The sequence below is a fragment of the Chroicocephalus ridibundus genome, chromosome 4, assembly GCF_963924245.1.
Source record: "Chroicocephalus ridibundus chromosome 4, bChrRid1.1, whole genome shotgun sequence".
In the NCBI taxonomy this organism is placed as follows: Eukaryota; Metazoa; Chordata; class Aves; order Charadriiformes; family Laridae; genus Chroicocephalus; species Chroicocephalus ridibundus.
This window is the reverse complement of record NC_086287.1, coordinates 73,226,297-73,252,361: the sequence shown is the minus strand read 5'-3', so window position 1 is coordinate 73,252,361 and position 26,065 is coordinate 73,226,297. Positions and strand designations below refer to the sequence as shown.

The 26,065-nt window shown below is 47.3% G+C and overlaps 1 protein-coding gene across 2 annotated transcripts in view; it reads right to left on the bottom strand.

Moving 5' to 3' along the window:
• Positions 1–25,780, bottom strand: part of PSKH1 (protein serine kinase H1) — a 44,857-nt gene extending 19,077 nt beyond the window's left edge. The window contains exons 1-3 of one of the 2 annotated variants that reach the window (XM_063334050.1): positions 25,738–25,780; positions 23,837–24,000; positions 21,643–22,674 (exon numbers count right to left, since the gene is read on the bottom strand). In XM_063334050.1, the coding sequence (XP_063190120.1) occupies positions 21,643–22,587 (945 nt within the window). In that variant the 5' untranslated portion in view covers positions 22,588–22,674; positions 23,837–24,000; positions 25,738–25,780. Of the gene's footprint in view, positions 1–21,642; positions 22,675–23,836; positions 24,001–25,214; positions 25,686–25,737 lie in introns of those variants that run through there. The other variant, XM_063334049.1, reaches the window with a different exon arrangement.
• Between the last annotated feature and the right edge of the window lie 285 nt (positions 25,781–26,065).

The following is a 26,065-nucleotide window of genomic DNA, read 5'->3' as shown; positions in this document are numbered from 1 at the left end:
GGGGGTGGGAGCCAGGCACGCTGCAGCAGAGCAGCTTTCAGGGCGGATTTTCAATGCCAGAGCAGAGCCCCTGAATTTTACTCTGCCTGCGATGTTGCTGTCAAGCGGTCACCAAAACCTGCGCTGCAAGCAAACGACCGAGCCAACTGTTTTATGCTGGCTTGTTTTTACCCTAAAACACACACCAAATGTGTTTCTGATCCGTTTCCCTGTTGGACACTAGTTCTTTAAAATACTTCTATTGCATTCAAGTTTCTAAGTTACTTTTGTTTTTTCCCCCCTAGGTACTTTTTTAAAATCAGATTTTGGAAGTCTCTACATGTCAGCAGTGCATCCTCCCCGGATACACACTCCTACCCCTACGAGGCCAGGCCACGCAGATACCATTCAAGAGTGGTCTTTCGGCTTCTTGAAGACCCGGACAGGCAGAATCTTTGCTATAAAGGAGTTTGTTCAGGATGTTCATTATATGCTCCCTTCTTGCCCTGAAGAACCCACCTGGGACACAAGGCTCACAACAAGCCGCTCTCCGTCCTACAGGCACACCTGGCCACACCACCGCTCACAGTTGGGTACGTGTCCCCATATACGCCTCCACTCAGTGTTCACCAGCTGCTGCTGTCTACAATCCCATTGAAGACATCCAGACCACTAAAAACCATTAACAAGAAAGTCAATCCGGACACAGATGGCACCCAGGTATCACAGATATGAAGAGCAAAGGCATTTTTTTTCACAAAAATGACTCAATCTAAGACATGTGTATGGCGCTGGAGGCAGGGCACATCTCTCCCCCTTCTACCATTTTTCAGAGTAGCTGCGTTTTAAAATTCAGATGTCTTTGGCGGTCGACAAGTGACATGTGTTAGTTTTTAAAAATAAATTAATTGAAGGTCCCCAAGTACTCTCTGCATTGCATCTTTCACACATTCACACTAACGTAGCTGTTTTGTCTAATTTAGGAGGTTCCCGCGTGCCTTCAGAAAACGGAAAGCGTCAACTCCGAAGGAGCAGGTTGGGGACAGCAACTGTGAGATGTCACTAGGACGGCGCTGGGGCTCCAGGAATGACAGGCTGGCACAGTCCCGGGCATCGTTAAGCCCACGAGCAGTTGCAAAGAGGTGATCAAAACCAACCCGTTCAAAAGAGCTGGAAGAAAAAGTTTCCCATGAAAAGCTGTAACGTGCTGAAGCCCGCGCAGGACAGATTCCCAAGCATTCAGCATTAATTTGTTGATGTGGGGAGGGAGGAGGAATAAAGAAAGGATGAAAGAGGAAAATACAACAGCCCTTTAATAATCCACAGCATTATAAGTATGCACAGCCATCTGGTGCTGTGAACTTCTATAACCCAGTTTTTCGAATGGAAATAGCCAGCCGATTTTCCCCGTCCAAGCACTGAGTATTCAGCTAGAATAATGCAGTGAAATTACAGCAGCTACAAAAAACAATAAACACAAGGCTTTTCTCTACAGTCAGGGACGGCTCTGCTAACTGTAATGCCGAGGGAAATAACTGGCATGTTAAATTGGGGGAATACCACATTGTAGCTTGGACTTCATATCTGTCTCTTAAAAATGTGGCAGCAAGTTCGAGCTGGACACAGGGGACTTGAACCTTGACTGAGAAATTGTATATTGAGAAAGCTCAGGGTCAAAAGACCTGAACTCAGAAGGATACAGGTGAAAACGGCGAGATCACCGAGTGCAGATGGTGGAGACCGCCATGGAAGGGGCAGGCAGGGGAAAGAGCCAGACATTTCCAAAGGCATTGCCATAGCACCCGTTCGCAGCGGTATCTGCGGTAACTAAACTGGGAAATACCTTTTCCAATCTGTTCGTAACATCTGGGTATCCTGACATCTTCAGTGCTTTTACTCTCAAAAGGAAACTTCAAATTTGATCTCAAACGTTCTCTCATTCTGAATTATTACCTTAAGAGAGGCGTTGGCTGAGAACTAGAACTGAAGCTAATACGTGTTTTTATGTACCAGTTCAGAGTAAGCGTTGAATTAAGGAATAGTTAAACTAAGGAATCCTCCCCAATAGGGAGGAAGAATCTTCCCCAGCAAGGAAGAATATCTTTTATCACGCCGATTAGTGCAGTGGCGGGGGGTGAAGAGATAAGCTTATAACCTTCCACGTACACACTCACCCCCTCCCGCAGGCTACAAGCTGTTGATGCACAAGCCCTGGGTGCTTACAAGAGAACGAACAAGGGGGAGTAAATCCTAAGAAAGTCTTAGCTGCTAGTCCAGCGGGGGGTGCCCTGCTCCCCGGCTGCCACCAGCTTCTCCGCAGCTGCTCGGGACAGCATGAGGCTCCTTTAACCTCCTCGAGCCCAAGCGCCGAGGGCAGCATGCCAATGAGGAGCTCCGCTGAAAACCTCAGGGGTGCCCAGGCTCCAGCAGAAGAGCAGCACCCGCCTCGCCGCCCGGCTTGCCCTTCCCTTTCTTCCTTATAGTCACCGCTTAATTTAATCAGAATCCAACCCAGGCGTGGGTCAGAGGAGGTGAAATGCCCTTTCTTCCCTCCAAGCATTTCCTAAAAGCTCAGGTTTAGGTATTTAAGTGCTTCCCAAGCTAGGCTGGTACGGCCCAATCTCATGACATTCCCGTTTCTCTCCCAGAAAGTACTTTTTCAGGTAGGCAAGGTGGAGGGTTGGAACTAGTTGGATCTACATGACCTTTAAGGTCCCTTCCAAACCGAACCATTCTATGATTCTATATAAACTATTGCTGCTCTGAATAAATTTAAAGTTCATAATACATCGGGAGACACCAAAAGTAGGTTTGCTTGGTCTAACGCAGCGTGACTGGTTTACAGTTGTCTTTCCCGGCACTACTTGGGAAGTTTTAGTTAGAATCCAGAGCAGGACAACTGTTTGGGATCCCACAACACCGTGTTTCTCCTTAAAATCTTCTCAGCCTCTTTCAGCATCCGAACGGTTCAGTGAAGGAGAGAGAGGTCCTGCCGAACAACAGAATACGTCATCGAAACTGCACCAAACTGCGCATACACGAGAAGGAAAAATCAAAGGAGCAAGGACAACTCAAACATCCCTACCTTACACATACCTAATTCTGCAGCTATAATCTTATAACAGGGGGAAAAAAATCCCATTAATATATCCTACATTTGTTTTTTTCCCTCCAAAAAGAAGATCAGGAGTTTTCGGTTTGCTATGTGGAATCATACTACCTACCGTCAAGCATGGCCATCCCCCAGTTGAAGAAGGATGCAGAGAAGATGCGGGTGAGGGCTGCCAAGGTGGCCAGGCGTTTGTGGCATGTGGCCCGCAAGAAGGGGTGGAAGGAGCTGGGCTTGTTCAGCCTGGCAAAGAGAAGTCTGAGAGCAATCTAACAGCAGAGTACACTCATTTGAAAGTAGGTAGAAGGATTACAGAGCCACAAGCAGCAACAGGGAGGAGCTGCACCTTGGGAGGTTCAAATCCCTGGAAGGGTGGAAGGAGTCACCAGGGAGGTGGGGGATCTCCATCCTTGAAGCCTTTCAAGACTCAGGAAGACAAAGTCACAGCCAACCCGATGTAGTACTGGCAACAATCCCATCTCAAGCTGAACGGGATGAGAGACCTCCAAAGGTCTCTTGTAACCAAGGTTTCTATGATCCTAGTGCTTTTCCTCCCTGTCCCCAGCTGGTACTGGCACATCCCCTCCACGGCTGCAGCACATCCCTCCTTCCTACCTGCACCGCCGCCCAGGCTCCATCCCACACGCTTAATAGGGACAAGTGTGTCACAAGCGGTTCAGAATTAAACACGTGCTGATCAGCTCCCTGGATAAATTTGGATTGATATTTAATTACCTTTCCTGCAGCAAGGATGATTTTAGCTCTCTCTCCTACTGAGCCACCGATTTTTATAAAATTCACAGAAACTCCAGGCCTTTGAATTCTCCACATTGCTCAAATTGGGCTGAAACAGACCTTAGAAGTTAAATAGTTAATTGTGGGAGGCTGAAAGCCAGATAGCACAGTTCTACAAACTTTGCTTCCTTGGGAAATCAGGGTAAAAACAGGGCTGCAACGGACATCCAGGGATCATCCGATCCATCCCACGGTCCCCAAAGGATCCACCGCAGATGCATCATTCCTGACAGCTGACTGCCTAACTTGTTCTTCCAGACAGCTTCAGCAATCCTCCGGGAAAATTTTTTTTAGGAGCGGGAGACACTAGTGTTGGAAAAGGTCTAATGTGAATCTTTCTGAGTGCAATTTAAGGCTCTTGTTGGACATAATCTGGAAAAGAGATTATTCCTTTTCCTCTCCCGAGCAGCCTTGTGCACATTTGCAAACTGCTACGACACCACCTTCTTCAGGCCAAAGAGCCAAAAATGCTTCAATCTTCCGGAGACTGTGGTTTTTTTGACTCGCGATTGTTTTTGTTGATCTTCTGTCAAGTCTCTCCGCTTGGCCCGCGGCGTTTTTGAAGTCCGCTGCCCAGAAGCGTCAGAGCTTCAGCTTGGCACGCTGCAGCAGCCACTAAAAGCAGCGGGATTACACCACACGCAGCCTGTATTTCTCTTCATACACCCCAGTACATTCATCTTTTTCCACAAGCGTGATATTGCTGTCTCGCATAATAGTCTGTGATTCATCGACACGTCCTTTTCTGAGAAGCGAACACCTCCTAATCTTCTGTTCTTCACCTATTTTTGTGCACTAGCTTACTCTTATTTTTTAAAAAATTCGCACCTGCTGTTGAATTGCTCAAATTCCTCAGGACCATCTGGAATTCGATGCGCTTTGCAGCCCTTCCGATTCAATGTCATCTCCAAATATAACGAACGTACCCTCCCTTCCCTCAGCTGGGTTAGTCAATAAAGCCCCAAATACCCCTGGACCTTTGGCAATTTCTCGAGAGCCACGCTCACTACGTATTCCACTTCGTTGATGAGCCACCGCTAAGTAAATGCCAATTTTAACACCACAGGTTTGGGGAAATCCAAGATTTGGTCCCCACGCTCTCCCTGCGTCACCCACAGCCGATTTTCAAAGCGCCGTACAGCAGAATCTGCCTGCCGGCTTCTGGCCCCAGAAAGACTGGAGAACATTATTTTCCTAGCTTCTAGGCAAAGGAGTTTTGCTCGGCATGAAGGGCAGCCGAGGACACAATGATTTGTAGCAGTAACTGGAGAAGCATAGTTTTTCTGAGTGCCAAACCCCCTCTCCCACGGTACTTCTCGCCCATTGACACAGAAGATACCAGCCGATGCAGAGGACGCGTGAGGCGACTCCGCTTGCCCAAAGCCAGAAGGCTCCTTGCTTCCAGAAGATGAGGAACGCTTCAAATCCTGCCTCTCCTTTGCCTGCAGACGTGGGTAATTCACCGTCGCTGTTTGTTAAGGACGGTTATTGCACTTATTGGATTTACCCATACTGACTGTTTGGGAGCTCCACGTGCCTGGCACACATTCAAGCGCACACAAGGTTTCCAAAGCAAGGCTGGCAGTGCTGCAGCTTATTTCCAAACAGGGATTTTTCAGAGATCGTGAAACACCTCCATGAAAAAGCTAAAGACACCTCCAACGGTGGATCCATCCTTGCTAAGCCCCCGGGGCCAAACACTGGAGGTACAGGAACTCCTATGAATTTTGGAAGACTAGTGTGCCATGAAGTGACTTCGCATTCTCACCCAAGAGCCAAGCTAGCATTTCCCTCAATTTTGCAATATCAGCCTCTTAAAGCAAAAAGGTAGCTCAAGAATGCCACCAAGAATTCCTGAAGCTTGTAAAGCTAAAAGCAAATGAAAAAAAAAAAAAAAAAAAAAAAAAGGAGGACTAAGAGGAAAGAGATAAGAAACTGTAACTTAGGCATTCTTCCTATCAGCACCTGATATAAGAGCCTTTTGAGGCATCCCAGCCATAATAAGAAGCCTTTCTTATGTCCGAGCTACATAACCATTCTCAAAATGATCAGACTGTGAAAGAATCCCTTAGAAATTATTCTTCAGACGCAGACAAAGGTAGGAAACATGCAAACACTCTCCTTCTCAGACAGCTCAATACTGCCTCTTGTCAGGTACGGAATCAAACTCTTGGGTTAAGCGCTCCAAGCACGTGAAACGCTGGGTGTATTTGATGCGTAGGGTGAACGGCGCTGATGGAAGTTCAGGAGCTGTAGACACGCAGCCAGGCGTACAGCCACCCCAGCAGTCAGGCGTACGCTGCATTAACAGCGGGTATCTCTCAACAGCCACCACCAGAACGTTCTGCCTCTCCTCGACTTGTCTGCCTGGCTCCCACCTCACCAACCAACGCTAATCTGGTGTATTAGTAAAAGCTCAGTTTTCAGGAAAATCCATACAAGCGTCCACTTAAATAACAAAGGTATTGGAAAACAGGCCTGGGATTTCTCTCTTAGTGCTCCCTCGGGGCAGCAGGAGGGTGAAGCAGCAGGGTGGTGAGAACAGAGAGCAGGAGAGCCAGCCTGAAGCTCGTGTCCAAAATGGGAACTCGCAGGCACCGCTGCCTGGTTTGAGCCATCCCTTCCAGCTCAAACCAACTAACCCAGTTCCCTTGCGTCTACCAGCCTGAAAGCTTCAACTGCAATCTTGTCAGATTTAGGGATTTGAGGGATTAGGTAAAGAGACTACCAAGAAAAACTCCAGGCTTAGGAAGCATCTTTTTAGCCATCCAACTCAGTACCAACAGAAGCTCCCCAAAACAGTTTTTACAGCTGAAAAGAGATTTTAAGTATCTGAAATCAAAATCTTGACTTTCCAACCTATGCCATGCGTGCTAGTTAACTCCTCCTGTGTCTCACCTCAGGGCAGGAGCATGCTGCAGCTGCTAGGGAAGTCCCAAATTCTGGTCAGAGGAAATCTAAACCAACTCTCAACAGCAGATTGTTCCAAATATACCAGGTCCGATCGCTTTCCCCTAAGGCAGGGTCAACTACAGGCCACAAAATGATTTGCAACAAGGTGCGTGCTTACAGCCTTTCTTTGGAGAGCTCAGGTTTGATTAATTAAAACTAGTTTTTAACCTGCAGCAGGGGACAGCTGCTGGAACTACAGCCTCAAAACCTCCAAGTCTGGTGCTCAGTCTGGGGGCTCAGATGGGAGGTGGGAAGATGCTGCAGTTTTCTCCAGAGTGCAATGCATTTACAGCTCCCCCCCCAACAAAACCCCACTCCAAAAACATTTTACAGGCACCAGTCGGGGCTCCCTGTGCCTCCAGAGTCGCACTGCTCTTCCAATTTTGTACTTCCACATCCACCTTCTGGAGCCATCAGGGTCTTCGGCAGACCAGGGCTAGCAAATCCAGCTGAAGCAGTTTAAGCTGTTACCGCCATCCACTCACCCTGGGACTTGCTGTGACAAACTCCACTGTGTGTCACAGCAGGGACAGAAGGCAAAAACTGCTTGCGCCCTGCTCACGGGTTGCACCCACCTCCAGGCGCAGGAGAGCTCTTGTATTTAGAAAGAAAAGGAATTAAATCAGCCAAAAATAAAAGGGGGAACTGTACGGGAGTCACAGACATCAACGGCAGTTGATAGTTTAAATCCTTTCTGTTAATAATGTATATTCTGCACAGAGGCAGCTTAATATTCTTTTTCTACCCTACCAATGTCCCTTTATCCCTACATCCTTAAATCTGCAGAAATAGTATTCTACCATTAACAGGATTTTATAGGGCCTAAAGATGCAAAAATGAAAATATAATGTCAAATCACAGCATTATCACAAGTCCTCTTCCCTCGGATGCGGCTCCTGCTTTCCTCCATCCTTAAAATAATTATGTGCCATACGCTGTGCGCCGCTTCCCCAAAACCAGCCATTCACCCCCCAAAAATCTTAACCAAAATGCTCAGCTGCTGCCCTTCACCCTGCCTTGAGCCTGTGGGTGCTACCGGTATGGAGTGTAGCCCCAGGGACAAGGGGCTGTGGATGAAGTTACTGGGAAAAACCACATTCCTCTTCTCCATGAAGATTCGCTCCCTCCTTTCTTTATCCCTACGGGCTTCAAGGTGTAGACAGAGTGTCCTCCCTGGTCTCTTCTGCTCAACACACCCAAATAAATAGGAGCGTTACAGTCCAAACAAGCCACCACGGTGAAGCATGTGGTGTCTCCACCTCGTTGTTTCAGCAGACGCTTCCAGCCACAGAAACTGCAAACCCAAACGGAGGGACAGCCCGGCCAACTCACCTGCCACGAGGCACCAACTCAGAACATTCACTGACCTGGCAAAACTCACGATTCTGGGAAATATAAACTTCTTAATGGGGTGTTGCAGACTGTAGCTGTACGGAAATGAAATATGTACGCAGAGACAGATCATCCCTCTCCTTGCCTAACCTGCCCGAGGATTTGGAGGGATCTTCGCAGCCGAGTTGCAACATAAACTGAAGAACATAGTAAAAAGGCAAAAGGAATGATTTGGAGAAAGGTCCTTGTGACATAAGAATTCCATCAGAGGAAACAATCCTCAAAAAAAAACCCCAAACACCCCAAGAAGCAGTCAAAGCAAAGGGGAATTGATTTTTAAATGCATACATTGGTTTCAAAGCCCTTTCACTGAAAAAGGTGTTTCTTTACCTATAAATAAAGTGTTTCCACACTAAAGTTTTGCAGGAGCGCGGTCACCGATACACGCAGGAGGTTGGAGGATTTTCCGGGCTTTAATTGAACTTATTGCGTTTCAGAGAGCCTAAGATGTCCGCTCCCGCAGCGGGAGAGATCTGGACAAACACTTCAGCTCTCAGAGACATATGGAGCAACGCAAATCCACCCGTACTCACCCCCGCCGAGCCGGTGCATTAAAAGAAAAGAAAGAGCAGAAGCTAAGGGAAGTACATTTACGGGGCTGGCCCGGGTGTTTTGCGCCAGGCTAGGAGAGGCACACTTTCATCCTGTTCAAGGGTTTCAGCTCTTCAAAGCAGAGCGCGGTGCCCTTTTCAGCAGAGAGCCATCTCGCCAACACTCCTGTTGCTCTGCTTAAAAATCACCACGTTCTCACAGCCGTCTGAAATGCAAAAGCACATTCCTCTGTAAATTGATTTCCCCACACTCCCACCCCCCTTTTCCAGGCAAAGGGCTCAGAGATTTATATTAAAAGAGACCAATTCTTCCTTACATAGAAAAAAAACCTCTAATTTTTAGAAAAAAACAAACGCATTTCTCAAACAACAGGGTTACTGTAAAACACTTCTACCATCTAATGTGGCAAACGGGAAAAAAACAGAGCAGCTGCTATAAGTAAAAAAACTCTTTTTTCCCTCAAGAAAGTTAAAACATGCTCCCAGAAATTTGTATGATCATGGAAAAGAACAAACACGGTTTAAAACCTCGCCTTCAGCTGCCCTGTCCACGTTTTCCTTGTTATGCTAATATATCAAGAGCTTGGCACACTCAAAATCCAGGGAGAAGACTGAAAAAATCAGCCACCCTACTGGTTTGGAATCTCTCCTCTCTTCTGGCATGAAGCCCAGAGACCAAGGTGATGATCACGTCTTGCAGGGCAATGAGGAGGTGGCTTTGCAAAGAGCATCTCTCAGAGCAAAGGGTGGCACAAGACACCGTGCAAAGGCAAATCTTGGATAAACGGGAGACAGACACTAGCTTTCCCAGCCTCTTATAGCTCATGACTTTATTTTTTTGATTTTTATTATTTTTTTTTTTCAATACAGGAGATAAAGGACCAATGGGAACATTAGAGGGCAGCGATGGTACTCTGTTCCTGGCAATATTTTTTAATCTCCTTCGAATGTTTTCCAGAAGACATCCTCTAGTCCAAATTAAGGGTACTCCCCATCTTAAACTGGGGATGTACTAGGAGGAAATCAGCGGAGGGAGAGTTTTTCCCCCCCTTTCATCACAGCTGCTAACCCTAAAACCGATTTAATTAGCATTTCACATACTACACAAAGCTTTATGATATGTAACAAAGCTAGAGCTATGAAGTACATGAAAAAACTTGGACAAATTTCTGGGGTCAACAAAATAGAAAATAAACCAAATAGATTATGAAACACTTGATGATTTTTTTTTTCCAAATGAGTATTTTTTTTTCTAAAGTGGTTATAATTATCGTCATTAAAACAATAAAAGAGGGATTTTTTTTTTTTAATTACATATGCATATATAATTAATTCTCAGTGACCGGGAGTGCAAACACAGAGGAGCCGTTCCAGGGCTGGCAGCCAGCCAGTCCCGCTGCAGCACCGACGCGAAACTTACTGTTCTTTAAAAAGCCACCTCCAAATTTTGAGAATGTTTGCTCTGTACTGACTGAACTCTCCTGCAAAGCGCTAGGGAGGTGCGGAGAGACATTTTCTGCGATACGCAAGTATAATTTTTTTCCTCTCCTATAGGAAATCAGTTTCTACACTAAAATACAAGTATGCAAAATAGAAATGTATCTTTTTTTCCCTGCAGATCACTGCTGCTATACATCTCTACCTGCAACTTTTATAGCAAGGAGGTTACCAAGTAGGTTACCAACGCTATTCTTTTTATTGCTTGTGCCTTTTTTTTTTGTATAAATTTGTAATTTTTTAGAAATACCTGACCACAGTCATTATACAATCCCCGATCAGTCCCTTTGGAGAGGGACAGGCGATTCAGTAACCAGTTCCCACCTGAGTCAGAAGAAGCCTGTGTTCAAGCTCTACACCCCACTCTCTCTCAGAAAGCTGAATAAACACAGGAAATTAATATTAAAAGTTGACAAGACTGTCATCTGTCTCCTCCATTACATGTCCCGAGGGATTTGAGAGGTTACAGGTCCTCCGCAGTCTATTAACCAGCCTCCACAAGGAGGAACAATTACAAGGATCCTTTGGAAACGCCCTGCAGACGTACTTGGAGTAAGAACTCACACTGTAAGCGTGCATCACCTGGTTTGAAACTGTGTATTTTTATTTTGCTCTCTGTCAGGTAGCAACGAACAGCATGGGCACGCCGTTTGTTTGCTAATGCACCACCAGCACTCTTCGTTCTTCCTGCTTCTGTTATCACCTGCAGGCAGGGAAAACTGTTTGGGGAGAAAGTGTTTCGTTTCTTTACTTACATGGACCACGTTAGTTATCATGGAAACACCATTCACGCTACCCCACTCATCTTCTACTAGGGTAATTCGTTTTTCATGTAATTAAGTGCATTCTTCCAGCCCAAATCTATCCATAGCAGTATTTGAGGAGTTTACTCAATATCTGCATTTAACTCGGCGCTTTCAACTCCAAGCTAGGGCAGATGGTCATTAAGATGCTGAATACGATCAGAAGTACTCAGCATGGATTCACCAAGGGGAAATCATGTCTGACTAACCTGATAGCCTTCTACGATGGCATGACTAGATGGATAGATGAGGGGAGGGCGGTAGATGTGGTCTACCTTGACTTAAGCAAGGCGTTTGACACGGTCTCCCACAGCATCCTCATAGGGAAGCTTAGGAAGTGTGGGTTAGATGAATGGACAGTGGGGTGGATAGATAACTGGTTGAAAGATAGAGCTCAGAGGGTTGTGATTAGGGGCACAGAGTCTAGTTGGAGACCAGTGACGAGTGGTGTTCCCCAGGGGTCAGTACTGGGTCCAGTCCTGTTCAACATATTCATCAATGACCTGGATGAGGGGATAGAGTGCACCCTCAGCAAGTTTGCTGATGACACCAAGCTGGGTGGGGTGGCTGACACACTGGAAGGCTGTGCCGCCATACAGAGAGACCTGGACAGGTTGGAGATCTGGGCAGAGAGAAACCTTATGAAGTTCAACAAGGGCAAGTGTAGGGTGCTGCACCTGGGGAGGAACAACCCCATGCACCAGTACAGGTTGGGTGCTGACCTGCTGGAGAGCAGCTCTATGGAAAGAGACCTGGGAGTCCTGGTGGCCAACAGGATGACCATGAGCCAGCAATGTGCCCTTGTGGCCAAGAAGGCCAAGGGCATCCTGGGGTGCATCAAGAAGAGTGTGGCCAGCAGGTCAAGGGAGGTCATCCTCCCCCTCTACTCTGCCTTGGTGAGGCCGCACCTGGAGTACTGTGTCCAGTTCTGGGCTCCCCGGTTCAAGAGGGACAGGGAACTGCTGGAAAGGGTGCAGCGGAGGGCTACGAGGATGATTAGGGGACTGGAACACCTCTCTTATGAGGAAAGGCTGAGGGATTTGGGTCTCTTCAGTCTGGAAAAAAGACGTCTGAGGCGTGACCTTATCAACGCTTATAAATACTTAAAGGGTGGGTGTCAGGACGATGGGGCGAGGCTCTTTTCAGTGGTGCCCGGGGACAGGACAAGAGGCAATGGGCACAAACTGGAACATAGGAAGTTCCACCTAAACATGAGAAGGAACTTCTTTACCCTGAGGGTGGCAGAGCACTGGAACAGGCTGCCCAGAGAGGTGGTGGAGTCTCCATCTCTGGAGACATTCAAAACCCACCTGGACGTGTTCCTGTGTAACCTGCTCTAGGTGACCCTGCTCTGGCAGGGGGGTTGGACTAGATGATCTCCAGAGGTCCCTTCCAACCCTATGATTCTATGATTCTATGATTCTAATACTCAAGAAGAGAAATAGGAAATGCTACGCACATACAAACTCTGCATGTTAAGCCTCTCCTTTGCTTTGCTCTGAAGCCATTTGTGTTGCAAATCTCCCTTTAGCATTACATTTTTTAGTACTTGCTTCTTGGTTGCTTTTCACCAAGATTTGGAGAAGCTGTTGATACGCAGGGCTGAACTGCCATCCAGAAGAACCTCAGCTAGCTGGAGAAAGCGGATCTAAGGACACGAGGATGATGATCAAAGGACTGGAGCACCTCTCCTACAAAGACAGGCTGAGAGAGTTGGGGTTGTTCAGCCTGGAGAAGAGAAGGCTCCAAGGAGACCTTACAGCCCCTTCCAGTCCCCGAAGGGGACCTACAGGAAAGCTGGGGAGGGGCTGTCTGCAAGGGCATGTAGCCATAGGACGAGGGGCAATGGTTTAAACTAGAGCAGGGCAGGTTTAAATTAGCCGTTAGGAAGAAGTTCTTTACACTGAGGGTGGTGAGACACTGGCCCAGGTTGCCCAGAGAGGTGGTGGAGGCCCCAGCCCTGGAGACATTCAAGGCCAGGTTGGATGAGGCTCTGAGCAACCTGATCTAGTTGAAGACGTCCCTGCTCACTGCAGGGGGGTTGGACTAGATGGCCTTTAAAGGTCCCTTCCAGCCCAGCCCATTCTATGATTCTATGACATCTGCCAGTACTGTCAGGGCGGTTACAAAGAGGAGGACACCACACCAGATGGTCTCAGAGATGCTCAGTGAAAAGGCAAGTGGTGACCATAAAGCTGCAACCAGGTAAATTCTGTCTGTTGTAAAGAAAAAACATGGTTCCTACAAGATTGGGACAGCCCCAGGACAGGGCCCAGAGCGGTGGTGACATCTCCATCCTTGTAAACTTTCAAGGCTTGAGTGAACAAGGTGCTGAGCAGCCTCATCGAGCTTTAAATTTAGCCCTGCGCGGAACAGGGGTTTGGACCAGAGACTTCCCAAGGTCACTTTGAGCCTAAATCTTCCTGTAATTTTAAGATCAGTGGTACGCATTGCAACACGGTACTGCAGGAAGCCAGACCAACCGTTTGATGATGCTGTCTCACCTGGAGCTTGCCAGTTGGTCGCAAAAGAAAAAGCGGAACCAATTCACAAATGCCATCAATTTCTTCATAAAGTTATCAGAAGTAATGGCATCTAGATTTAGAAATAGGTGCTCTTTATTTGACTTAACTTCAAAAGGTGCCATCACTACAAAAATACTATGAAATTGTTATTTACATTACTTCTATGTGCATCTTAGTTATTTTTCCATATCACCGACACCTGAAACCCACGTATATGAACACTCTCCACTTTTTTTGGTTATCCTAGGGAGCTGCCATCCATTACAGGGACAGACTAAAGGACCACAGCACACCCTTTCAGCGTTACGATCTTTGCTAACAAGGAGCCACAGACCAGGTGAATCTAGGCAGAAAGCGTAGGTAACATCTCTTTATTTAAGAGATGGAGAAGAAGAAATCTGGGGGGACGAGGGCCAAGGAAACAAGCTACAGAAAAAACGTGCAGCAGAGACCTGCATGTGCAAGAGCAAGAATGTTCTTGTTAAGTCAGGAGAAAGGGATGCTGCAAAGGTTCGGACTTAAAATGAGAGCCTGGCTGAAGGGTTTACTGTGTAGACAGAGAGAAAAGGCCAGTTTTTAAATGAAGAATGCTCAAGACTTAAAAATTAGACTTTGTTGAGGACCCACAAGAATCCTTGGTTTGAAGGAGGACAAGTTTCTAAACGTGCCCCCGCATGAAGGGCACTCATGTGGAGAGAGGAGAAGGTGAAGCGGTCAATAAAGGATGCTGCCAAAAAGGGTCAGAAAGATGTGTGTGTGATCTTGGCGAAGGAACTGACCCGGTCTCGAAAGGCCGTATGCAAACTCTGTGCATCCAAACCTCACACGAACTCTGTTCTCATGAGGATGAAGAACCAGCTTGCTGTCCCGAGAGTAGCAGGTTCGTTGCAGAAGAGCACAAAAGCCATGAAACCTCTGCAAAATCTAGTAATTCAGCTTCTGAAACTACAGAAGGGCTTATGTTCCACATGAATTCCGTGGGGAGAGGCACCGCACACTCATGGGATCAGAAAGAACGGCTTAAACACTTACACATGGGGCTTTAGCAGCCCGCCCCAAAATTGCTGTCACCCTTCCTCATCTGGCAGTAGATGCAACAGGGAAGACAGCACCTCGGGATGTTGTTGGGAACGCAAAGAAAATCAGTAAGCCAAACCCTAAACAGCAAAACCAACTGGCAAGAGGACCTGTCATAGAATGAAGCCATCATATTAAGGGCACCAGGGAGGAAGCCAGGAGGGGAGAACGGCTAAGAGTGGTTCTGCATTCAGGTGTCGCAACTGAGTCACCGAACAGAGACGGGCAGAGTCACAAGCAGAACGCAATTCACGCCACATTTCCTTTAAACACATGTAACGTCAAGAGATGCTCATTTCTCCCAAGGAAATAAAAAAAAAAAATCACATTTCTGCAGGAGAAAGGGAAGTTAAACTAACTTTACCATCTGCAAAATGCACTTTTTATTACCACTTAGTATGTATATATTGCCTGCTTTTTCACCTACCTACAGGCTTTGGGTCATAATTAAAAGAGTTCAAGAACATTTCCATTTAATAGGAAATGTGTCCCCTCCTCATTTTTTATACGTCTAGTCTTTCCAAAGCAGTATTATACAGCAAGTAAAATTAGCCCGTGGGAGTTGATAAGCCTGGGGATTGATTTCCGATTCTCAGACTCAGCTGAAATAATGCTGCCTCCAAACCACAAGCCAAAACCGCACGAGACGTGTGGTACCTGCCTCACTGAGGTCCGATGGGATGGCTGGACACCCCCAGCACAGAGGCAGGCGCCCCAAATGCTGCACCCACAACCTCGGAGCACTGTTGGCTCTGCTGGCTGCCTCCGACCCACCTCAGTAACTCGTGGGAGTGGATGAAGCCCCCAACTGAGGGATGAAATGAGAGAAGGAAAGACTAGCACCAACAGGACTGAAGGTTCCTGGCTCAAAGACTTAGCCAGTCCAGTACAGCATCTCCAACATCAGCCGACAGCAGAAACAGAGGGAGAGACCAAGAAAACAGTCCCTATGTTGCAATTAACACCCCCCCCCCCCATACAGAATCATAGACTGGCAGGCGTTGGAAGGGACCTCTGGAGATCATCCCATCCAACCCCCTGCCAGAGCAGGGTCACCCACAGCAGGTGGCACAGGAACACGTCCAGGCAGGTTTGGAATGTCTCCAGAGACGGAGACTCCATCACCTCTCTGGGCAGCCTGTGCCAGGGCTCTGCCACCCTCACAGGAAAGAAGTTCCTCCTCATGTTGAGATGGAACTTCCCATGCTCAGGTTTGTGCCCGTTCCCCCTTGTCCTGTCGCTGGGCACCACTGAAAAGAGCCTGGCCCCATCCTCCTGACACCCACCCTTTAAATGTTTATAAGCGTTGATAAGATCCCTCCTCAGTCGTCTTTTTTCCAGACTAAAAAGACCCAAGTCCCTCAGCCTTTCTTCATAAGAGAGATGATACCCTCAAGCCTCAAAAATTTGTGGCTTAGGGACCTCTTTATCCATACTTAGGACTTTTTAACAACATTCTCTCCATTGATTTATCCTCCATGAATTCATCCAGTTGCTTTTTTTAACTCAGGCAAACTTCTAAGATCCACAGCCTTCGTCTTCACCATCTGAAGAACTCTGTATCATCCGCTTCATGAGTGAACTTTGTCCCCATCACTTTCAGGCAGAAGGGAACAGATCCTTCAAACTTCACTGGGTTGTTTTTTTTTTTCCCCTCCCCATGGAACTGAGCACGTATTTCAACCTTGTGCTTATCTTCAGCAAATTGCTGATCCATGCAAAGGCCACTGTCGCATTACAGCTGCAAAGTTCCTTCAAGAAGCCTTAGTGAGGGACTTTATGAAACACCACTGGAAAACCTAAGCAAGCCATGCAAAAAAAGGCTGCCGAGTCCCTTGCAGAGCTCCTACAGACTTGCAATGCCCAGCTTCCTTCATATATCAAACGCATCCCTCCTTGCTTTCACATTGATCAAAGAATCCACAAGCACCATTATTTAGAACAAGGTTTTTTTGGTTTTAAAGGAGTTGTTTTCCCACACCGGCACCCACCAGCCTCACCCGTGGTGAACACACTGCAAAAAGCTGATTGTCTTTTATGAACAGGAAAACAGACCACAAGGGGAAACGATTTGCACAGATCAGGTATCAAAACCAGAACAATCCCTAGCTCAGTTTCCCAATTTATCCACAACACGTATTATCTTCCACTTCTTCCAACAAGGTTCCCAGGTGTGTTAAGCAACATAAAAGTATCAGTATTCAAGAGAAGGACAAGCTTTGAAAGAGAACCGGAGCAAGCCTGTCCTAGCAGGGTAACGATGGTCGGATGTTCATTTCTGCACTTTCAAATTCAAAGGAAAGTGTGAACGGAATTCCAGCTTTATTCCTCAGACAACTTTTTTAAGCTACAAAGAGATCTCTAGAAATCGGTTTTAACCCCAAGATTTCAATTAAAATATTGCCAAATCTTCTTTTTAGTCAGCTCTAACAAAACAAGTGAAAGAGACCGACTTTGTAGCAGGCTACATCAAACGTGGTCTCAATAGCCCAAGCAACCCATACTCAGAGATGCTCAGGAAAAAAAAAAAAAAGCCCTGCCAAGTAACAAAGCCAGCTTTTCTTCATTCCTCACCCTACCCATTACTCCAAGCAGTTCAGAAAGTACAGAAGAAGCTACAAGAGATGATCAGAGCAGTGATGTCAGCAGCACCTGAACAAGCTATTATGGGAGACCTCTCCTATTGATCTGCTAATAGCCTCTTCAAACAGCCCTCACACTCCAGGCACAGGAGAGCGGTGGTGAGAGCGTCCCTGTCACAAAGCAGTTACATTAGCAGGACACAAGCTCACTTGTTTTTCAAGAAGATGGAGCTCCTTCTCAGGGCAGTGTGCATCTTGGCTTTTATTCCTCTCTCAATACAGCTTTGTCCTCTCTGACCAGGTTTTAAGGCCAGACTGTGGGACTCAAAAAGTGGGACTCAGCACCGATTCCTGGCAAACCCGCGGCGCTGCTGCTGCGTGACATGATACGGGATACGGTTCGGAAGACGGCTCCCTCCTTCCCTGCTGAAACCTGTCTCAGCCGCGCAGCTCAGGCTGTCAAGCTCTGGGCACTTTACTTCGCAGACTTTCTTTAACTTTTCCTCTTCCATTACACAGCTTCAAAGTTCACGTTACAGAGAAGAGGAGAAGTTCCCCTGAAATCTCTGCTTCTGCATCTATCAGACACTTTCTGCAACGCGCTCAAATCTTCTGCTCATTCTTGTTCCAAATAAGCCAGGACTTGCACCTCCTGCCACTTCCATTAGTCTGACGAACTTATCAACAGACATTTCTGACATCTTCCCACTTCTTCCAGTGTAACACAAAAAAAAAAAAAGCCATTTTCTGTCAACACTGGAAATTTGGAAGCATTTAAAAGTCCAGAAGATGGCTTTAAGAAAGCTGGCAAGGTTGCGGGAAACATGCCAGACACCTCTAAATCTCAGGCTCACTTTGATTCTGGAATTTATTCACAAAGTTGGCATTTTGTTACTGCATCTCCTGCCAATACCCGGCTACACTCAACACACCTGCAATTTAGGAGTACAGGCTTAATTACACTGGTAAATTAAAGCATCCATTTTCCCTGGCTCTGGAAGAACAGAAAACATCTGGGCAAAATATACAGGCTATTGGCTGACACATATTTGCTTTCCAGGCAGTAAAACATCCACAGCTTTCCAAAACAACCACTCATGTCACACATCGTATCCATAACAGCCTCCTGAAGTACGTAATTCGTGGCGGGATAACAAGTAAAATGCTTCACGCTTGTGCGCTGGCACTTCCAAAATACAGCCTAACACTTTCTCTGTGGCACACGTGCTACCGTCGTGTATACAACCTACGAGCCTCCCGTGGCCCTAGTCACAATGAAGTCACAACATTTCTCAAAATAATTCAGTTCTGACACAAGGACCACAGGACATCACATTAAATTACCCTCAGGAACGCTCAAGATAGTTGCTCTCTCTATTCACTCTCCCTATTCTGCTTACAGCTGTGCTGTTTGGTCAGAGGCCTCCCTCAAACCTGTATTTTTTTGGAGGAAGGGCCCTAGAGTCTAGTCACTTGGTCTTCAAAAGGAAGCCAGCCCACACCTTTGGTTATTCACTCTGCCCTTCTTCATATGTTTTTTAATTCTGTATTTTTTTTCGGGGGAAAAAGAACTGCACCCAAGTGCAGGTGAGATGATGGGCAATGGCACAGCAAGGACACCTGCAATAACAACACTAATTCCTAATATCAATTGGCTTCTGATCACGAGTTTCAGGACGATGTTTAGAAGTGTTTAAACTCAAATTGCTTCTTCTGAAGGGCAAGCATCCTCTCCAAGGCCCGCCATCATTTACAGAAAATTCAGACTGCTCGTCTTCCCATGGGACCACTTCAAGTTTGTCCACACCAAACATCAGCTGATTTATCACGCGGTCTCCCATTACTTCCTCAGCTTTGTTTTCAACCTCAACAGCTCAGTAGCACCAGCATCTTTTATTGGGTGTCAAACCTGTATCCCACCACTTGCTTCTACGACTCCAGAATTACCGCATTCCACAATAATGGGCAGAACCTGTCCTGGATAGCATGCTAAACTTCATTAAAAAAAAAAAATCTGCAAAGAGATAAAACCAGCAAGTGACAAAGTTGAATGACAGTCCCAAAATTCAAAGTCACACAAGTTCATGCACTGAGGGAAGGCACCAAATGATATATACACTATGACAACCACAAATCAGCTATTAACACTCCAGAAACCTCTTGGAATCACAGTGGATCACACTCTACATCATCAGCCAAATGCTCAGAGGTGTCAAAGACACAAATACAGTATCAGAAACCCTACGGGAAGAAGTAGTGAACAACCAGAGAGATCCTTCTACGCCACAACACAAACCCACGGTGCTCGTGTTATCGCCCCATCTCACAGATTATAAGTAGCCTAGAGAAAAGGGTAATTTTCACCAAAAAATACCCCGATACGCTGCTTCTTCAAAATAAAAGGAATGGAAGAAGAAAAACGAATGGCCAAGATGAACACAATGGAATGAGCTAAAAAGGACCAAACCCGAGTTCGGCCAAGGAATCTAGAAAGCTCTAAAATCTGCAGGCCTAGAGGCCAACATCCAGGCTGAGCCAAGCCAGCACCTACCTACTGCTTGAATGAGAAACTACGAGGAGGTGCACGCACTTGAAATGAGTTCTGCTACACGACAATCACCGGCGTGAACTGGCCTTTCCACGTGAGAAAAATAACTTCTACCATACCTACTGCCAGTGGTTACAGGGTAAACTAGGTAACGAGGACGCTGCCTTTCAGAGTGACGCTGCAGATGTTACACGCTGCTGGCAATTAATCTATTTCTGCATTAGGATAACCCGATTGCACGCTTAAAACTCTGCGGCTGGTTAACAAATCGTATTAACAACGGCAAATTAACAAAAGCAGCAAAGGCTGTCAAAGTCAGCTGAAGCTTGCAGTTCAAGGAAGCAGTTGATAGAATATTTTGGCAAGAAACTAAGCAAATGCTGTAGTTACTAAAGGGAGCAACACACTTGGTCCAGGAAGTGCCAAATTTGGGGTTTTACGGCTCCTCACGTTTGTGTCTCCTCTGTGCACCAGGAGACCTTCGGAGGAGCGCTCACAGGAAGAATAAAAACATTCACAAAGCTGTCAAATCTGGGCTCTCCTCAGTGGCCTCCTATGCAGATGCCAATAGTCCTCAGCTTCATTTAACTTGGATATTCCGACTATTAACACAAGCTGGCCAAGTATAAAAGACTTGCTGACACCTCTGAAAACCCTTTAGAGAGCGATTGATTTATTTATTTATTTTTAAACACAATCCTAAAGTAGCTTAATATGCTTAAAAACTTAACACGTTAGACTCCTTCCATCCATCGTTAAAATGCCAACATACCTGTCACACCTAAAAATACAAGAACAATCATTAATTTGTTCTATTTTTTTGGACAGTTATTTTACTGTCGTTTCAGAATCATAAACTTAGCAACTCATTAACACTTTCCCAGCAGGCTTCATCTCACAAAGTCATGGCATTCAGGAATCTAAACCCTCTCCTCTCTTATTAAAGAGGAGGAGGTTATAAAAGCTTTTTTTTTTTTTTTTTTTTAAAATATTTCCAGTGAGGAATATAGGCAGAAATGCAACTTGAAAATGCGGATACTCCCGCTTTCTGTAAGGGTGATTCTTAGTGAGGCTGTGCCTACGCTTGGCAACTGCGCTGGCAGAGAAGCCGGCTGGTAATCAACATCTCCCACCACCACCAGAAACAAGTCAGCAGGAGCTGTGTCAGCCTGGCACCCGGCCATTCTGCAGAGTGATGGGACTCTGGGATGGTAGGGAAACCCACCGTCTGCCTAAAATCTATCCCCTAAGGTTCCTCTTTCCATAGTTACTTAAGAAAACCACCCTTCCGCCCTCCGTATCGTCATATGTTAAGCTCAGAGACAACGCAGACCAATTTCAGAAATGCTCATGTCTCCAGATCTAGGAAGCAAGAGCCCCTTTGTCTGCCCCGACCTTGTCTTTCAGCAAAGGTATTTTCCAGTCTACGCTTGGATTTGTATCAGAAAACAGACTAGGCAGGTACACGCTACATTTCAAACACTCGCCCTGGCAGGAGTTTCAACAGCGAAGCATCAAACAGCAGCTTACCAGGGCTGAGGTCTCCCCAGCTAGAAACCCACAAGCATCCCAGTTCTGTCAATCCCTCCAGTCCTGCTCTACAGGAAGAGATCTCTTCTTTCTTTAGATACACATTTTTTTAAAGGAACTCACTACGCTGCACTGGAAGCAGTTTTGAAAGCAGACAGAAAACAGGAAAGGATTTAAAAAGCCGAAATACCCTGGTAATGTTACCACCCTGCACGTGACATCCAGTTCTGCTCATCACAGAGACCCACCTCCGGAGAGCTTCTTGTTTGACTTTCCTTCGCCGTGAGCCCTGCCACACTCACCTCGCCTGAGTAACTGTATTTTCCTTTCAGGATCTGCCGATACAAACGGGTGCGGTTGTCATCTTCAAAGGGCATAGTGCCACTCAGGAGGATGTATGAGATAACGCCCAGCGCCCACATGTCCACAGAGTTCGTGTAGGGCTTCCTGACCAGGATCTCGGGAGCAATGTACTCTGGGGTCCCACATGTGGTTTTCATCAGGCAGTCATCTCCTTTTTTCCGAGCACTTGCCAGTCCAAAATCCGTAATCATGATTTTGGAGTCTGTTCCCGGATGGTAGTACAGCAGATTCTCTGGTTTTAAGTCCCGGTGCGTGATACCCAGCGTATGCAAGTACTTCACACCATCTAACACCATCTGCAGCACACGCGTCGCATCTCGCTCGGTGAAGGAACCTTTAGCGATGATTCGATCAAACAGTTCTCCTCCGGTCGCCAATTCCATCACCATGTACACACGGTCCTGGGTCTCAAACACCTCAATAAGCTGGATGATATTGGTGTGCCGAACCCGCCGGAGCACACTGAGCTCCGACTCACACACCTCCCTCCCCTCCCGGTATTTGGTCTCTATCATCTTGATTGCATAGGGCTGCTTGGTAGCCTTGTGTTCCACCCGTACAACGCGGCTAAAACTCCCTCTCCCGATCAGGGCTTTAATGTCATACTTGGCTGTCACGCGGGGGTCAAATTTGGCACGGTACTTAGCCACTTTGTTCTTGCGGGGTTCCGGCTGGTCCACGTGGGCAGGCAGGTGGTTCCCAGGGTACGGGTTCACGTGACGCGGAGGTGAAGGAGAGCCAGCTTTGATGACAGTCCCACAGTCATCTTTGATGAAATGCTTGTAGATGTCATTGTGGCCTGTGTAAGGTTCGACTTTTTTAACCAGGTCTAGCTGCACATCTTTGGGGGGCTCGGGAAGGACTTTGCTTGTCCCGCAGCCCATCACTGAATGGTGTTAATTCCCTATCAAGGCATTTTCCCAGGGCAGCATCAGCAGCAACCACATCCAGGGCAATTCCCACATTTGAACCTTAGGAAAAGAACAAGAAGGAAGAGACATAGGAATCAGTGTAGCAAAGTTTCAAACAGGAAAAAAAAAAAAAAAACAAGGCAAGTGGTTCACATCTCAATGGAGCCACGCTGCCGCAAACTAAGAGTATGGGGTTTTCACAATACTATACTACAGAGCACACGTCGCTGCTTTCATCACAACCTAGTGAAGCGCGCCTATAAAAACACAGCCACGGGCAGCACAGATGGCTGTGGAAATCACACAGCATCTCTTTTTATTAAGCATAGTTTGTTTACGGCTCCCAGCTGAGCACTGAATCACAGAGTCACAGAATGGCTGAGCTTGGAACAGACCTCTGGAGGTCTTCTTGTCCAGCCCCTATTGCTTAAGAGAAGTCAAATTAAGGAAAGCGTCAAGTACGTTCCGTAACTTTGTTTAATCTCCTCAATTTCATAAGACAGTAGCCACTCCGCATCTTACAGTTTTGAATTTTCTCACTCGAAACTCCCCAAAGCATCTCAGCAACTTGTTCATTTAACAAATCTTCCTAAGATTTTCTTTATATTGTAGTTGTACCGGTGTCATAAACCCCTCGCTACCGTGCTCCCGGGGATCAATGAAACTGCACAAGAGGCAGGGAATATAGAGACAGCAGCATGCTGTTTTCAAGATGCATTTTAATTACCACTTAAATCACTGCATCCCCTGCAAAAAGCAGCCCTTATTTAACCAGCTTTTATTGCAGCTTTTAGCTAGCAATTCCCTCACCCTCCAAACGCTAAGAAATCAAGGTAGCCTTTGACATATTTTAACATCCTGACTCAGCTTTGCTTTCTTTTGCATCTTCAGGTACCAAGTGGCACTTCTGGTTTTCCATATGGAGCTGGGTGTAGGAAGTGGAATTTCTACCAGCTGCTCCAGGCTAGTGCAAAGGGAGATCCTGATCATCACCCCGTATTCCAGCAGAACCAAATCAGCTGCACTTCAGCAAGTCTTCAGGTGCTAATTAAAACAGTATGACTGGCTAGGAGATGGAGAACCCGCCTGTCTGTGTTCTGGCAGTTAGCCAAGCAGTTTAAAATTTCTACTCTTTGGCTCAGAGCCCATCAATATGGTGCCTGAGCCTTCACAGGCGGCTACAGAAAAGCCGTTAGCCTTCAAACGTAATTGTACGCCTTACCACCACCAAACGTATCTTCACTCATTCACCACCTCTTCCAAGCAACTATGCAGCGTGAACGACAGAACAGGAACCCCCATTGATCTTCCACCAGAAGAATTATGTAGAGAAACAAGAAATGTTTTAGGGGGACACCCGGAAGAAGTTCAGACTCTACATCCAACCTGGAAAGAAAACAAGGCTTTAGTTAAGATTCAATTTTAAAATCAGACACCAACGAAGTAATTTCTCACCTAAGATCTCCTGGCAGTACCGCAAAGCCAAGCACACCAACCACACACAAGCATGTCTATATTAGGCTGCAAGCAGTAGAAATAAAAACCAACTTCATAGAAAGCTTAACTGACATTTGAATTTCACCATGGGCTCTCCTGTAATTAGGTCTTCATTCAGATTAAAGTACCATGTCAAAAAATATATAAAATACCATAGCTATTCCTGAATAATGCCTCACACAGACAGGTTTTCACAGCATTATTGCACCTCAAAGCATACCAGGTTAACAGATGAATGGAATGAGAGCACGTGCAAGCAAGGTTATTACAGAGTAATTCCACACGTAGAGAAGCAATTGTGTAAAACATCCCACCCATAAACTAAACCAATGAGGGGGGTCGAATGCTGAGCTTGAAAATGTTTTATATAAATCCACTAATAACATCAACTGAGATCAGACATCAAATACTCGTATGTCTGTGGCTCTTCCTCATATACATAAGGGTCTCAGCGAAGCCTACAGAACCCCAGAGCTGCATGCCGTGGCCAGCAACCAAACACTTAACTCCACATCAGTGCAGGTGAAAACACTCCTGTGTAATAATCACCAAGAGTTTGGGAAAAGGAATTAATGCATTAGAGAAACGGGGCATTACAACTCTCTTCTGAGCAGGAAAGTCAAATACTCATCAAGCACCAAACCCTTGGAAAGAGGACAGCACGCCTGAGCTGGGGCTGTCAGTGGTGAGAAGGAACACGGGGTTTATGTTTCAACACCTATTCGCTCATCTCCTTGGGACAACCAGCACATTGCATCCCATGGCTCTGCTGGGCAACACCTCGACTCCTGCTGGTTCAGAAGCGTCCTCCACATCTTTGAAAATATCAAGGCCTGAATGATTTCATTCCTGAGGGCATCCCCATGGATAAGGAGCGTCAGCCACCCCTGACTAACACACACAAGGCCTAGCAGGCCTTCCACCACCAATTAAATACCTCATGACTTGAAGCTATTTCATTTCGCTTTTCTATGAGATGCCAGTAAGGAAACTTGAAGATACCAGCTCCTAACTACATTAACAAATGCTCACACACAGCAGCCTTCAAATCACAGCTAAGCCAATGCAGCGTAATGGGGAAAAAAGACCTGAGAGCACCTTACCTTCAGTTTTACTAATAGTATCTGATTGCCTGACACGAACCTGGCATTACCGGCTCCCTAGCTGGCAGGGTAAGCCTTCAGTGGGTTTATGAGGGGAAACCCGGGGCTGGGACTGCTGCGGCACTCCAGGCAGCTGTGCCGGAGCCAGTGGCAGGCCAGAACCGGTCAAACCGACCGGGATTTCCAAAACTCTGGGTTTTTTTCATAACTCATCCCGAACCAGGCCGTTTTCCCCCCATCTCTTCCGGGAAGGGGACCCAGGGCCGGGCCGGTAGCTCGTCCCGCGGAAGGCTCGTCTCCAAGCCCGGGAAGCCCCGCACCCTACCCGGCCCGGTGAGGGGACGCTCCGGGCCCGCCCGTAACCACGGCCCCTGGACAGCGGCAAGGCTGAGGCACCGGGGCCCGCCGCGCCCCCCGGGGCCGAGCCGCCAACGCCCCGGAGGTGGGAGGGCAGGAGCCGGGGCCGCCGCCCCGGCCCGGAGCGGAGCGAGGGGCCCCGGGCGGCGGCCGAACCCGCACTCACCTCGGCCCGCTCCGGCCCCGCGGCTCGGCGCCGCCTCCTGACGTCATCGCCGTGCGCCGGGGTGGCCCGAGGTGGGAGGGAGCGGGCGGGGACACCGCGCCCGGCGATTGGCAGAGAGGCGGCGGGGAGGCGGGGAAAGGGGGGGGGACAGGGCGGGGCGGGCCCGGGGGCGGGTGTTCCCGGCGATTCGCCGCTCCGCGCTCTAGCGCCCCCTCCCGGGGCCGCCGGGAACACCCGCCCCCGGGCCCGCCCCGCCTCCGGGATCCCCTCAGCCCCACGGGCCCCGGGAGCCCCGACGGCCCCGGGCTCCCCTTAGCTTTCTGGGCCC